This window comes from Heliconius melpomene, chromosome 6, assembly GCF_056956725.1.
Source record: "Heliconius melpomene rosina isolate 202511_hmr_F chromosome 6, ASM5695672v1, whole genome shotgun sequence".
Taxonomy (NCBI): domain Eukaryota; kingdom Metazoa; phylum Arthropoda; class Insecta; order Lepidoptera; family Nymphalidae; genus Heliconius; species Heliconius melpomene.
The window spans coordinates 11,565,743-11,578,236 of record NC_140394.1 but is presented as its reverse complement, the minus strand read 5'-3'; the positions used below and the strand labels follow the sequence as shown (position 1 = coordinate 11,578,236).

General features: G+C 32.9%; 2 protein-coding genes across 4 annotated transcripts in view; one reads left to right on the top strand and one right to left on the bottom strand.

Moving 5' to 3' along the window:
• Positions 1 to 941, bottom strand: part of BNIP3 (BCL2 interacting protein 3) — a 31,846-nt gene extending 30,905 nt beyond the window's left edge. Inside the window, exon 1 of one of the 2 annotated variants that reach the window (XM_085187156.1) lies at positions 736 to 941. In XM_085187156.1, coding sequence (XP_085043282.1) covers positions 736 to 775 — 40 coding nt within the window. In that variant the 5' untranslated portion in view covers positions 776 to 941. The remainder of the gene's footprint in view (positions 1 to 735) is intronic. The other variant, XM_085187154.1, reaches the window with a different exon arrangement.
• Positions 942 to 4,436: 3,495 nt separating this feature from the next.
• Positions 4,437 to 12,481, top strand: Skp2 (S-phase kinase-associated protein 2). Of its 2 annotated transcripts, XM_085186592.1 has the most exons (12): positions 4,439 to 4,613; positions 4,761 to 4,830; positions 6,020 to 6,091; positions 7,268 to 7,397; positions 7,746 to 7,883; positions 8,687 to 8,852; positions 9,353 to 9,482; positions 10,016 to 10,190; positions 10,638 to 10,728; positions 11,162 to 11,286; positions 11,520 to 11,799; positions 12,346 to 12,481. In XM_085186592.1, exons 1-12 carry the CDS (start codon positions 4,552 to 4,554, stop codon positions 12,410 to 12,412), a joined length of 1,506 nt encoding a protein of 501 aa, XP_085042718.1. In that variant the 5' UTR covers positions 4,439 to 4,551; the 3' UTR covers positions 12,413 to 12,481. The 2 variants fall into 2 exon arrangements, with proteins under 2 accessions (XP_085042719.1, XP_085042718.1); XM_085186593.1 differs by lacking the exon at positions 6,020 to 6,091 and having other exon boundaries at positions 4,437 to 4,613.
• Positions 12,482 to 12,494: the final 13 nt, after the last annotated feature.

The window sequence follows — 12,494 nt, the reverse complement described above, 5'->3', positions numbered from 1 at the left end:
CAACTTTATATGACATGAATATATATAGACATTACACATGTTTATGTGATGACCCAACAAGCTTAAATTACAATAATTTAATTAATTATAAAATAGTATAATTTTAATATTTTTCAAAAATATTTGGAAAAAAAGTGTCTTAACACTTGGTTACTTTGATCACTATTTCTATCTGCTGAATATGGTGTGAAAATACTTTTATTTTTTATATTTTTAATATATTTACGTTTATTAAAATAAGAATTTATATTATACATATATACTAAAAAAAAACATTTTCTTTTGTTTTTATTTTTCAACTTAGTGCTGTCTGTATCCCGCATGTAACAGAGTAGGCAAATATAGACTAGGGTTAAAACACTCCAATATATATCTGTATATAGATAAACTTTCATTTGTTTATATATAATGATTACAGTTAACTAGAAAATTACAAAATATCACATTTCATAATTATTATGTATGAAATACAGTAATGATTATTGTTTATATCGTGATTCCGTTGACCTCGAACATTCTACCATATGTCAATGAAGTAACGTAAAAATACTTATATTTCAAGGACGACGAGAGCCAGCTATTTTAACTGCGCAATAAATAATAAGACGGAGTTTAACTACTGAATAGTTAAAAGACATAAAGGGAACTTAACAATTAATTGTTTTCACTGAAAATAATAAACATATTTATACAAAACATTATTGTTATTGAATCTTTTGTTTATTTACAACTCACCACTTAAGTCTTCAATCGTATTTAGCTTTCTCGCAGCCATCCTGACGATAAAACAGCGCACTTGGTTAATTTAAATCGCAAAATTTACGCGTTACTGCAATATATATATTATATTTAAATATTTAAAAGACAAAAAGCTTGAACGCGAGCGTTTTTTGCGTTTTTCTTTGTTTTATGTTTTGATTCCCATTGACAGCATTAATGGTATGTGGAATCGATAGTTCGACTATCAACATAGTCGTATGTAATCGATTTCTCTGGTCAACATTAAAAAATTTTCCAAAGCATATTGATTTGTTTTTAAGAAAATGATATTGGGTTCTGTATATTAACTTTACACACAGGCTAAAATGATTATAAAAATATTTTTTTTGATGTATTTTATTTATTTACTATATATGAGTTCTGTTTTTTTCTTTTGAGGGACGGAACCCTAGATATGGAAGAAGTATAGAATAATAGAATTATTTAAGGATTTTATATCCTTTACTTCATGAGGTGTATGAAAAATAATAAAAAATATGTTCTTTTAACTTTAATTTCTATGTTTACTTTTTAGAGAATTGTTAAAGTACGAGGGAATACAAAATATTTTTAAATGCTGACGTATTTTGGAAAATACTGACCAAGAAGAGACGTGTAAAAAACAAATATATTATTATATAATAAGCTGTTTACGAGTAAGTAAGTGAAAAAAAAATCAAATCTTACAATCGATTACCATTGTTCATATTATCGATTAATCGATTAGACAAAATCGAATACAGGCAGACAATACCTCGTATCATTTCTCTTGGAGAAATTAACTTTTTTTCAACCAATCACGTACTGTGACGTCATATTCCTAAATTGTGATTGGTTGAAAAATTTGTAAACAAAAAATAATGTTGCCATTTTTTATATCATTTGTTTTAATATTAATGGAATTTATTTGTATTAAATTTTTAATATGTATTCTCCCACTATGTAACATATTTTTTTACCTTATAACTTACTTTGTGTGTTTTGCACACAAAGTAAGTTATAAGGTGACATTGGTGACATTGGTAAAAGTGACATTGGTGAAGTGACTACACTCTAACTGGCACGGGCACATCGCTATAATAAAGAAACAGAACGAATTTTTTTAGTTATACTATTGAATATGTCCATTGTTGTACCATTTATTTAATAAAATGGACCTATGAAATAAAAGAAATGATTACGTTTTACTATAACATTTCATTATTGTTAAATATACACATATGAAAACACAGAATATACTTTTATTAAATAAGCGAATCAATTTTACATTTTTAAATATAAATTATTATAAAAAAGATACATTTAAAAATATAAAAAACCACACTTCCGAGGGCGGGACAAGGGTCCAAGCCATCGGTGGCTAGGGCTCCAGAGAGAGGAACCTCCGCACAATACGTGCCGTCTCAAGTATTACTGCCTTCTGTATCCGGTTCTTGATCCAACAGCTAAGCGATAGCCTCTTAAGGTGTTGGTCGAGGCTTTTCGCTATTAAACCGTTAACCGAAACCACTATCGGCACAATGATAGTCGCATTGACATCCCACATGGCGGTAATCTCATGGGCTAGGTCCAAATATTTAGATTGTTTTTCTTTTTCGGCCTTCACGAGATTTTCATCATGTGGGATAGTAACGTCAACAATCACTGCGCGGCGCGCCGCTCGGTCTACTAGTACTATATCAGGTCTATTGGCAACAATATACCTGTCAGTAATAATAGACCGATCCCAGTAGAGCAAAGCACAGCTATTTTCAAGAACAGACATGGGATTGTACCTGTAGTAAGGCACCTCCAATTCTACAAGGCCATATTGAAGAGCAAGTTGCTGGTGTATTATCTTGGCTACTTGATTGTGTCTATGCAAATACTCGCCATTAGCAAGATGAGAACAACCAGAGACAATATGTCTGAGGGACTCCCCAGGTCGATGACACGCCCGGCAGATGTCGATAGTGCCATCTTTCATAATATGTCTCTGGTAGTTCCGTGTCTTGATAACTTCGTCCATAATTGCACAGACAAAACCTTCAGTTTCTTCGAAAAGATCCCCGAACTGTAACCAAGATAATGATGAAACAGTATCCACGTCCTGGCCCACTAGGGTTCTATGGAATCTTCCATGCAGCTCCTTGCTCTTCCATACAGCCATGCGATCAGAAGTAGTAAGTACTACAGGCCGACGCCAGTTCTCTTTGCCCAAGGAAAGAGGAGTAAGGCCTTTGTCAACTGTTACCACATCCTTGTGCATATCCACGTCAATCTTGAGAAAATATTCTCTAAGACTGCATACCTCGTGGTTATGGAGGTTCTTGACATTCAAAAAGCCACGACCTCCACACTTACGCGGGATATACAGTCTCATTACAGACGAACGCGGATGGTGCATTCGGTATGTCGTCAACAATTTACGTATTTGGCGATCTACGGAGTCTAACTCAGTCTGTGTCCATCTTACAATGCCAAAAGTATAGGCTAAAAGCGGCATAACCCAACCGTTGAAAGCACGCACCTTGTTGCCACCAGATAAAAGGCTGCCAAGCACTTTTTTCAGGCGGCTAAAGAAACGCTCCTTCACCAATTGCTTTATGCTCCGCTCATCAATACCCAATGCTTCAGACATTCCAAGATATTTATAAGTCTCACCTTCACCAAGAGTTCTGAAGGAAACAGAATCTGAAATGCAAATATTATCAGATCTGATCACACTCCCCCGCACTACATGCATGCTAGCACATTTATCGACGCCAAATTCCATTCCTATATCACTACTAAAGGTTTGAGTTACGTATTATTAAAAGGTATATGTTTCACCATCTTTGCTATTTGGCGAATTTAATATGCATGATGTACTCTTCGTTTATATTAACTCGAAAACCGGTCCAATACAGTATTTTGAAGGCGACTCCCAACACAACGCGTTGGTAAACAGTTTCGGATTTATGAGTTGGATCGCTTTGGATGTGCACTTATGGATTTGGAAAGTGAGTGTAGCAGACTTATACAAACTTCTCAGTACCTCAATGTACTTCACATCATCACTGCAGTATCTAGAATTGAAGGCTTCTACGTGATCTACGAAAGCCACACACAGCGGCTGATTGTATACCCTGTATAATCTGTCGAATAGTATGGATGTTGGCCACGGTGCTGTAGCCTGAACGTAACTTACTCTGGCGGCTAGAATTCGTCAAATCTGCTGGCGCGAAGATTAGCTAGAACCCTGGATAACAACTTATACTGATATGTGATTCAGGAGTGAGATCGGTCTGTAGTCCTTTAAGAATTTTCGGTTTCCCTTGTTGAAGAACAGTATTACGCGAGAGTGATTTCGCTCTACGCTTCCACAATTTAATATGAACCTATATCTTAACCTAACCTATAACCTATACCCTATGATCATCTGATAATTACTAATTTATTAAACTATTTTGTTATTTATACACTGTGAATTAATTATATTATATTTTTTTCTTTATTTTATATAATATATTAAACCAATTCTACAAATATATATGAATTGTAAACAAAAAAAACGTATTAATTCATTATATTATAAGTTGTTTTCCACTATATATTATATATTTTTTAATTTATCTAATTTATAAAGATATAAATCGTAAATAAATCTTTATAATTATATTTCTATGGCAACACCACTAAATTATTCTTTATAAATTATAGTCTATACTCTATACTTTTTTCTAATTTCGTCAAATTCAAGGAACATATACTGCTATACAGTGATGACGTTAATCATATAAAAAGCCCAAATAATAAATAATAAAATACAAAATGAACGTTAAATCCGTTGATGATAAGCGCTCATCCTCTAACGATGTTATAGACACCCCGAGGTAAGTAAATAAAAAAATATTTTAACCAATTTATATGATAGCTGACAGCTGATTTTTAAGCGCCAAAGTCAAAAGGCGCCAAACGAATTTAACGTTATATATTAACTCTAAATAACCATTTTATAAGAATATTATATGTAATTTTAGGAAAAAAATGCGTTTAGATAGTTCAGCGAGAAAATCCTGGAGCTTAATGGATAGGAAGACTGATACAGATGTAAGTATGGACACTTCCCGCTCTTTTAATAACCACACCTCTACGTATTTTGTGTTTTATTAATGAAATGTTTAATAAAATGCAATATAAATTATTGTAATTGTGTATGCTTAGTTGCGACGTATGTAATGCAATGCAATTTTATTATTATTGACGTATTTTTTTCTGTAATTGGCGGTTAATGTAACGGTGAATGTAACTTTCGTTTTCATGACTTAAAATTAAAGACTTATTTTTTTTTAATATTTGCAGTATTTAATTAGCGTGACTATTAATACATACTATTTAACTTTTTTCCAAAATAAGTATTCTCTTAAGTATAAACTACATGTAATATGTCTTGCAAAAGTCATTCAACTCTAATTTACCACTCTATTTACATATTGCCTAAACTATAAATGTTTATGTAATTTCGCTTAGGAAAGTCATTCAACTCTAATTCCTTTGCCTATGTATAATAACATACTTTATAATTGATTGTGATCATATTGTACAAGAAAAGAACATCTATAATATTAAAAAATAAGTAAAATTATATGCTGCTGCATATTATTCTTGCTACTACATAGCAAGAATAAGCATTTCTTATAATTTTACTTTTTTTCTTAATCTAAATTTTATTTTAATTGTATATTACAATAATTATATTTTTAATCTACTTTTTGCTCATTTTTAATGAACACTAAATACGGTAGGTTGTTCAGGTATTTAGATTAGTAAAATATCTATCAGTCAATAATAATATAAAGCTAAAAAATTTGTTTGATTCAATGTACTAATCTTAAGAACTGTTATACCAAAAATATTTTTGTGTTAGATATTCCATCTATCAAGGAAACCTACAAGGCTATATTACTTGATGTTACATCTTTTATATAACTCACTATACCTGTGTAGTCATAGCTACCTCCCACATGAGAATGTATTATCACTTAAACACTTGTGATAACATAAGTAAAAACTGTTATATATAACCATCATCAGGCTTTATGTTGTACAGTGTTGGACATAGGCCTCATTCAAATGACTCGGTTGTTCCTTAGAAGGAAAGGCTCATAGTTAACACAATGAGCTACAGACGGTTGTGTAGTTTTGAATCCTTTTGATTATTTTGTACCCAAGTGGGCCTAGATGGCCACAGCATGTCAACTGTAGTGTACTTATTTAATATCAATATTTAAAATTTAAGGTGTTACAAGAAATGGGTGTCAGTTTGCTAGATCCAGATGACAGTGAGAATAATTGTGAAAATATTAATATGGTAAGATTTATAATACATGTTAAATTCATTTAATTATTTTGAAACCATCGTGGCGCAGCGGCACAAGGGTGTGATTGTAACGCGACAGTTGTGCCTCTAGAATTCGGCAGAAAATAGGGTTTGAAGTGTCTAAACACTAGGTTCCTTCTGCCTACCCTGCTGTGTGCGAGATACAGCGGATTTTTTTTTATTTTGATTTGGTTTTTAATTACTATTGTATTGCAGGGATAGCATCTGACTAAATGTGATGGTTATGGGTTCGATTCCCGTTTGAGGGTATGAATTATTTTAAATTTCCTGTTTTGATTAGACAAAGCGTGTTGTTAAGTTCTATAACATGACATGCAGTGTCAGAAATGAAGAATGGAGTGTTTTGACACTAAATGGGACTTACAGTTATTATCAATATAGTATAGTATAGTATAAAACTAACTGATCATATAATAGTATATAAAACTAACAACTTGCTCACAGCTTCGCTAGGCTAGGCCTGCTTATACTACACTATTATTTAATTATTAATTTGAATTACTTCCATGTGTTAATAACATTGTCTATAACGACAATATCTATTCATTGAAAACTAAAATATCTGCTAATTTACTAAAAAATATAAAAAAAAATGTATTTTTTTGTTAAATATTTTAAATTGATATTACTTTTTAATTTATACACTGTTTGAAATTAAATATAATAGTGTGTTGAAACTGGTTAAGGTATTTCTTAGATTAGCGTGCACTAGCTTACAAACAGACATAATTTTAAAAAATCATTGTTTTGTGTTTTATTACATTGAAACATGCCCTTAATAATATATTCATACATCTTTCATGTACAGACAGAGATCAGTTTTTTATTATAATATGTATAGATATGGACTACAGATTTTTTTGTATTTTTTAAAACAATGTGGTTGACAGTGTCTGCACTTGTAGCACAATGTATATTCTTGATTGTTGGGTATAAATTATTATCATTTTGTCGCTCTGGTAACAAGAGACTCTGCAATTCAATACGTAATGTCTGGACGAAAAGTGTGGAACAATATGTCTTAACACGAGGTGCCATACTGTATACCCTAGCTAGAAAAATAAGTTTCATATTGTATTTTTTTAAAAATAATTATAGCATTTCTTGTTTTTTTAATAATATTTGATATTTTTACTTTTGTTTCAGCATAAAACATTGAAACGTAAACACGATTTAGAAAATGTGAATCCAAATATAAATATAGGCATAAGTCCAACATCTAAAAAACTATGTAGTCCCGGACCTTCCAAAAGGAGCCCTAGAAGCTGTGACAAAGGTAAAATAAGATAAAGTTTTTCTTACGTTCACGCCGCATCCCGCACTTAGCAGGTTAGGCAAAGGCAACTTAGTGTTAAGACACTCCGTTCCCATTAAGATTCTTCTGTACTCCACTGACCACCGTACTCTGGGGGCTCTGCGCGTCGAGTACGGGAATTAAACGCCGCGTTTCGCCTCGTCACCAGAGCGAGAATATGAAAATATTAAGTGTCTCAGTCGCCCAAGTGAAATATCAAACACAGTCACTTGCTTGTGCTTCAATGGCTTCTTTAATTAATATATTTTTTTATTGCTTTATTTTAATTTCAGAAGAATAATAATAATTTGTAATATTGTGTCTTTGCAGTAAAACCACTACAAGAACAAACAGAAACTTTAAATTATATAATAGACGAAGAAACACCACTCGGTCAGTCAATCAGCGCAGGACATAAACCCTGTGAACACCGAAGAATAGATACAGATGGACAGATACAAGAGGAATGTATGTATGTTTATATATGTATTTCTATACAAATATTTTTTAAAGCTATAGTGTTTATTTGGTTGAAAGCACTAATCTCCAAAACTATTGGTTTGAACTGTTGAAAATTCAAGCTTAAAAATTATTTTTGTGATCTGTATATTTTATTTATTGAAGAATGCTGAAATATTTAAATACAAAAAAATATTATTGTGTTCTATCTGTATAGTTAATATATTTAGTTTATTACGAATGTAGTATTGTATGGTTAGTTAATTTATTACGAATGCTATAGCCTATAATTACATCATGGTAATTAAAATGTTGAATGCCATAGTAACTTTACTGCAAATGACAATACAAACTCCTAATTATTACAATGGATGCAGTCATGGCACTGCAAACTACAATAATTCGGCAAGGCAACACCTCAAGAATTGGCCACAAAGTGGGGAATGGAAGTGTTAATGGTTAATAGAGTCTTAACACTGGGTGCCGTGGTTTCCATTGCCCTGGTATGTGCGGAAAACAGTGTGAAGAAAAAAACCATTTAACCAAAGCAGTCAAAGCTGCAGGTAGTAGTTAGTACTATATGCAAGATTTCTTATAAATTGACTTATATATACAGTACACATTGATTGCAATGCAAGGTGCAATCAATTTTCAAACCATCAAGAAATATATATACACAATAATTCAGTCAAATCTGCTTAGGAGGACAAACTCACATACACACAATATTTTAATAATTATTATGATATATATATATATATATATTCTACAGTATTTTTTAAAAAATAATGATTGTTTCTGTCATTTTCCAGGTGTCCAACCATCATTAAGTCCACTACAATCGTCATTAGCATCATCATCAACGTCATCATCATCATCATCATCATCATTTTCCCTACTAGCAGATGAATGTGTGTTAGCTATACTAAGATGGCTGCCCAAGAGAGCTTTGGCTAATTGCGCTTTAATTAATAAAAGGTACGTTTAGATACTATAATAATTATTTAATAAACTAGCGACACTCTCGCGACTTTGCAGGCTTGTCCCATGAAAATGATTTATTTTCTTAAATGTATTATTTTCGTGTTCTAATGGCATTGTCATTTTCAAGATAATATTTACATTTAGAGGCCAATCGTAACACAGAGGCACATTTTTCATTTCTTCGCTCTGGTGTTCGAGGCAAAGCGCGGCGTTGAGTTCTGTCTCAACACGCAATGCCTCCGAAATCGGGCGGTAAGTGGGGAATGGAGTGTCTAGCACTAGGTTCCGTCTGCCTACACTGTTGTATGCGAGATACAATGTGAAGCTGATTTAATTCATTAAATATATAATACAAATATATATAATATATTTGTATAATATAAATAATATATTTGTATTATTTTTAATACATTATTTCCAATAAAATAATTAAAAGAACAAATCTTTCCTGAATTCTTTAAAGAAATTGTCTTCTATACTATATATTTTTACAGATTCTACAGGCTGTCCTGTGATGAAACACTATGGCAAAGGCTAGATCTAGGAAATAAAACATTATCTAAGGACTCTTTAGGCAAAATATTAGACCGGAAACCAGTTATAGTAAGATTAGCTAGTTCTGAGGTTAGTCTTTTCTTTTTCAGTTTCACACTATCCCATGTTTAGCATAATGGCAGAGGGAATGTAGTGTCAAAACTCAGTTCGATACATTGCGTGTTGATTTGCGGAATTCTTGGTTACTTGAGCAAAGAAATGAAAATATTAAATATTTCATTCCTCCGGGTAGGAATCGGACCCACAACCTATGGTGATTACAGTCACATACTTGTGTCACCAGGAATGGCCTCAATGGTATTTAATTCTACCAATATTATAAATGTGAAAGTTTGTGAGGATGGATGTGTGTTCAACTTTCAGACAAAACCTACTGAACAAATATAGATGAAATTTTTCAGGAATATAGCTCATACATCAGAATAACACACAGACTAAAGCTTATGTAAATATTTCTTATAATGTGGTTAAAATATAGCTTACTAGGAATTATTTAAAGATATGTTTTCCAACACCATCTATACATTTATTTACTATAGTTGGTTGCAGTTGCTAGTTTGGTTTATCAAATCTCTGCTATATATTAATTTTTTATTTTTCAGATAGGAGATTGGAACCCCATATCACTTCCAATACAATCTCGTATACAGTACTTAGACCTGAGTATGTCTTCAATATCTACAGAAACACTCTGTCATTTGCTCAGGCGATGCTCAGGACTAAAAAAGCTCAGTTTAGAGAGTGTCACACTGTGTGAAATGAGTCAGAACTTAATTGGTGAGTAATTATGTTTTTTTAGTAGTGTTGGCAGAGGAAAACTGGGAACCTAGTGTTAAGATACTCCATTCCCCTTAAGATATTTTCGTCCTCATTTTCTGCTGAATTCTGGAGGCTTTGCATGTTGATTGGCAGAACTCACTTTTACTTTGTCAGCAGAGCATTTTAAAATATTAAATTAAAATATTATATAGTGAGAATTGGAACTAACAACCTGTCGCGCTTACACGCTGCCCCGCTGTGACACTATAGTCTTTATTTTTAATTTATTGATATAATATTTTTGTATAATTAAATTGAAAAATATCAAGTTGATAAATAAATTGTTAGATATAAACTATTTAAAATTGAACTCATAATCGTGGTTAAATTGAATTTACAGTTGTAAACGCGAAGGTTTTAGGTTCTTTACTCAGAGAAATATCAATATATTTATAATTTTTTCAGGCAAATGCACAAATTTAGACACACTCAACTTAGCGATGGCGCGCGGTATTACTAAAAAAGGAATAACAGATATATTAGAGGGATGTAGCAGGTAAGAAAAAAAGGAAAAATGCGTGAATGAGATAGAAAATAACATTACAAATATTTGTTTAGAAAGTGAGGACAAAAGATCTATATTAGTTAAAAGCGAAATAGAAAATGTCATAGTCACTGTTTGTATTGAAAGTGTGAGAGAAAAAAAATGTGGATAATGAGTAAACAAAGTGGAAAATATCTATATTAGGAGTCAGAGACAAAAAAAAACGTGAAAAAAAGTCATAGCCAATAAGTAAATAAATAATAAGTAAATGAAATAAGTATATTAGTTAATGTAATGTATATTTAATGTTATATCGATTTGTTATACTGAGAGTGAAACATACAAAAAATACTCTTATTTTTAATTAATAAAATTAAAAAAAGTCTATTAATGATATTGTTGACGTGTTTTCCGACGATCAATGAAATTTTTACTTGCATTCCAGTCTCCAATCTCTAAATATATCGTGGTGTAATCTCACTGAGGAGGCACTACAAGAGGTGGTCACGAAACTTACTCCCAATTTACAAAGGCTGAACATAAGCGGTGCCCGCGCCCTGACTGATGATAGTGAGTAAATAATATATCTTTTTAAACAACTTATTAGTTTTAGAAACTAGGTTATTGGTCCAGAATTCGGCAGAAAATGGGGAACGGAGTGTTTTAAGACTAGGTTCCCTCTGCCTACCATGCTTGGTGCGGGATACGGCGTGACGCTGATTTTGATTAGGACTGTTTAAATAAGATGAATTGGTCTGTCTGTCCGTCCGTATCTCATAACCTATATCCCATATCGTCCACAGTGCTGACCACGCTGTGCGCAACAACACCGCGCCTGCGCGAGCTGGACGCGTCTGACTGCGCGTTGCTGGGCGCCGCCTCCCTACGAGCACTGGTCGCCCTGCGCCGGCTCGAGCACCTTGCGCTCAGTCGCTGCTACCTGCTGCCGCCGCACGCGCTCGCGCGGCTTAACTCCGCGCCCGCGCTCCAGTACGTTGAGGTGTGGGGCATGCTGCAGAGCGCGGCGCTAAACGCGCTAAGGGCCGCCACGCCGCATATACACTTGAATCATTTTATGTTCAGGTATTATGTTTTGTTTTGATCTGTTATTCAAATTCACATACTACCTACCACACACACAAACTAACAAACAAACACCCATATATAAACAGACGCGAATACAAACGGACCCATACACAATCAGCGTGAATTTGAAAAATAATATTTGCCATTCTAAAGCTAGTCATGTAGCGCAGCTTTTTACCTCAGTAATAAGCAATTTTGGGAGACTTCCCAATAGTCAAGAGATGCTTAGAGTATTTGCAAAGAATGTTAGATGATAATGTAAAACTAATGTTTAACATTTAATATAATATTAAGTTTAAGCTACTAATCCAAAGAATGCCTTTGTATTGGCGGGAAGTAAGGAACAGAGTGCCTTAACACTAAGTTAGAATGTTACCTCTGTCTGTCCTACAATATACGGGATACAACGGGTACAACAACAAAAATGTAGCTGAAAAAATATTGTAAAAAATTCTTTAGTGTATAAATAAAACTTCTTTTTAAAACCACCTTTAAAGCGTCCGAAATTTGACTACCTATATTAATAAATATTTTTGTTCATAGCGCAATCGCCCGACCTACAGTGGGCGCGCGACGGACGTCAGTATGGGGACTACGTACGCGCGACTGACACACTTTATATATATATTTATATCTAGTTTATTGTAATTCTTTAAATTAAACATATTATTTGTAAATAGTTGTGTTGTTTT

Bases quoted from the DNA above. Each gene is read 5' to 3' on its own strand.
- Skp2 (XM_085186592.1), top strand. From the start codon at position 4,552: ATGAACGTTAAATCCGTTGATGATAAGCGCTCATCCTCTAACGATGTT. The intron at 7,884-8,686 runs GTATGTATGTTT...GTCATTTTCCAG, and splicing joins TGGACAGATACAAGAGGAAT to GTGTCCAACCATCATTAAGT. The intron at 10,191-10,637 runs GTGAGTAATTAT...TAATTTTTTCAG, and splicing joins AATGAGTCAGAACTTAATTG to GCAAATGCACAAATTTAGAC.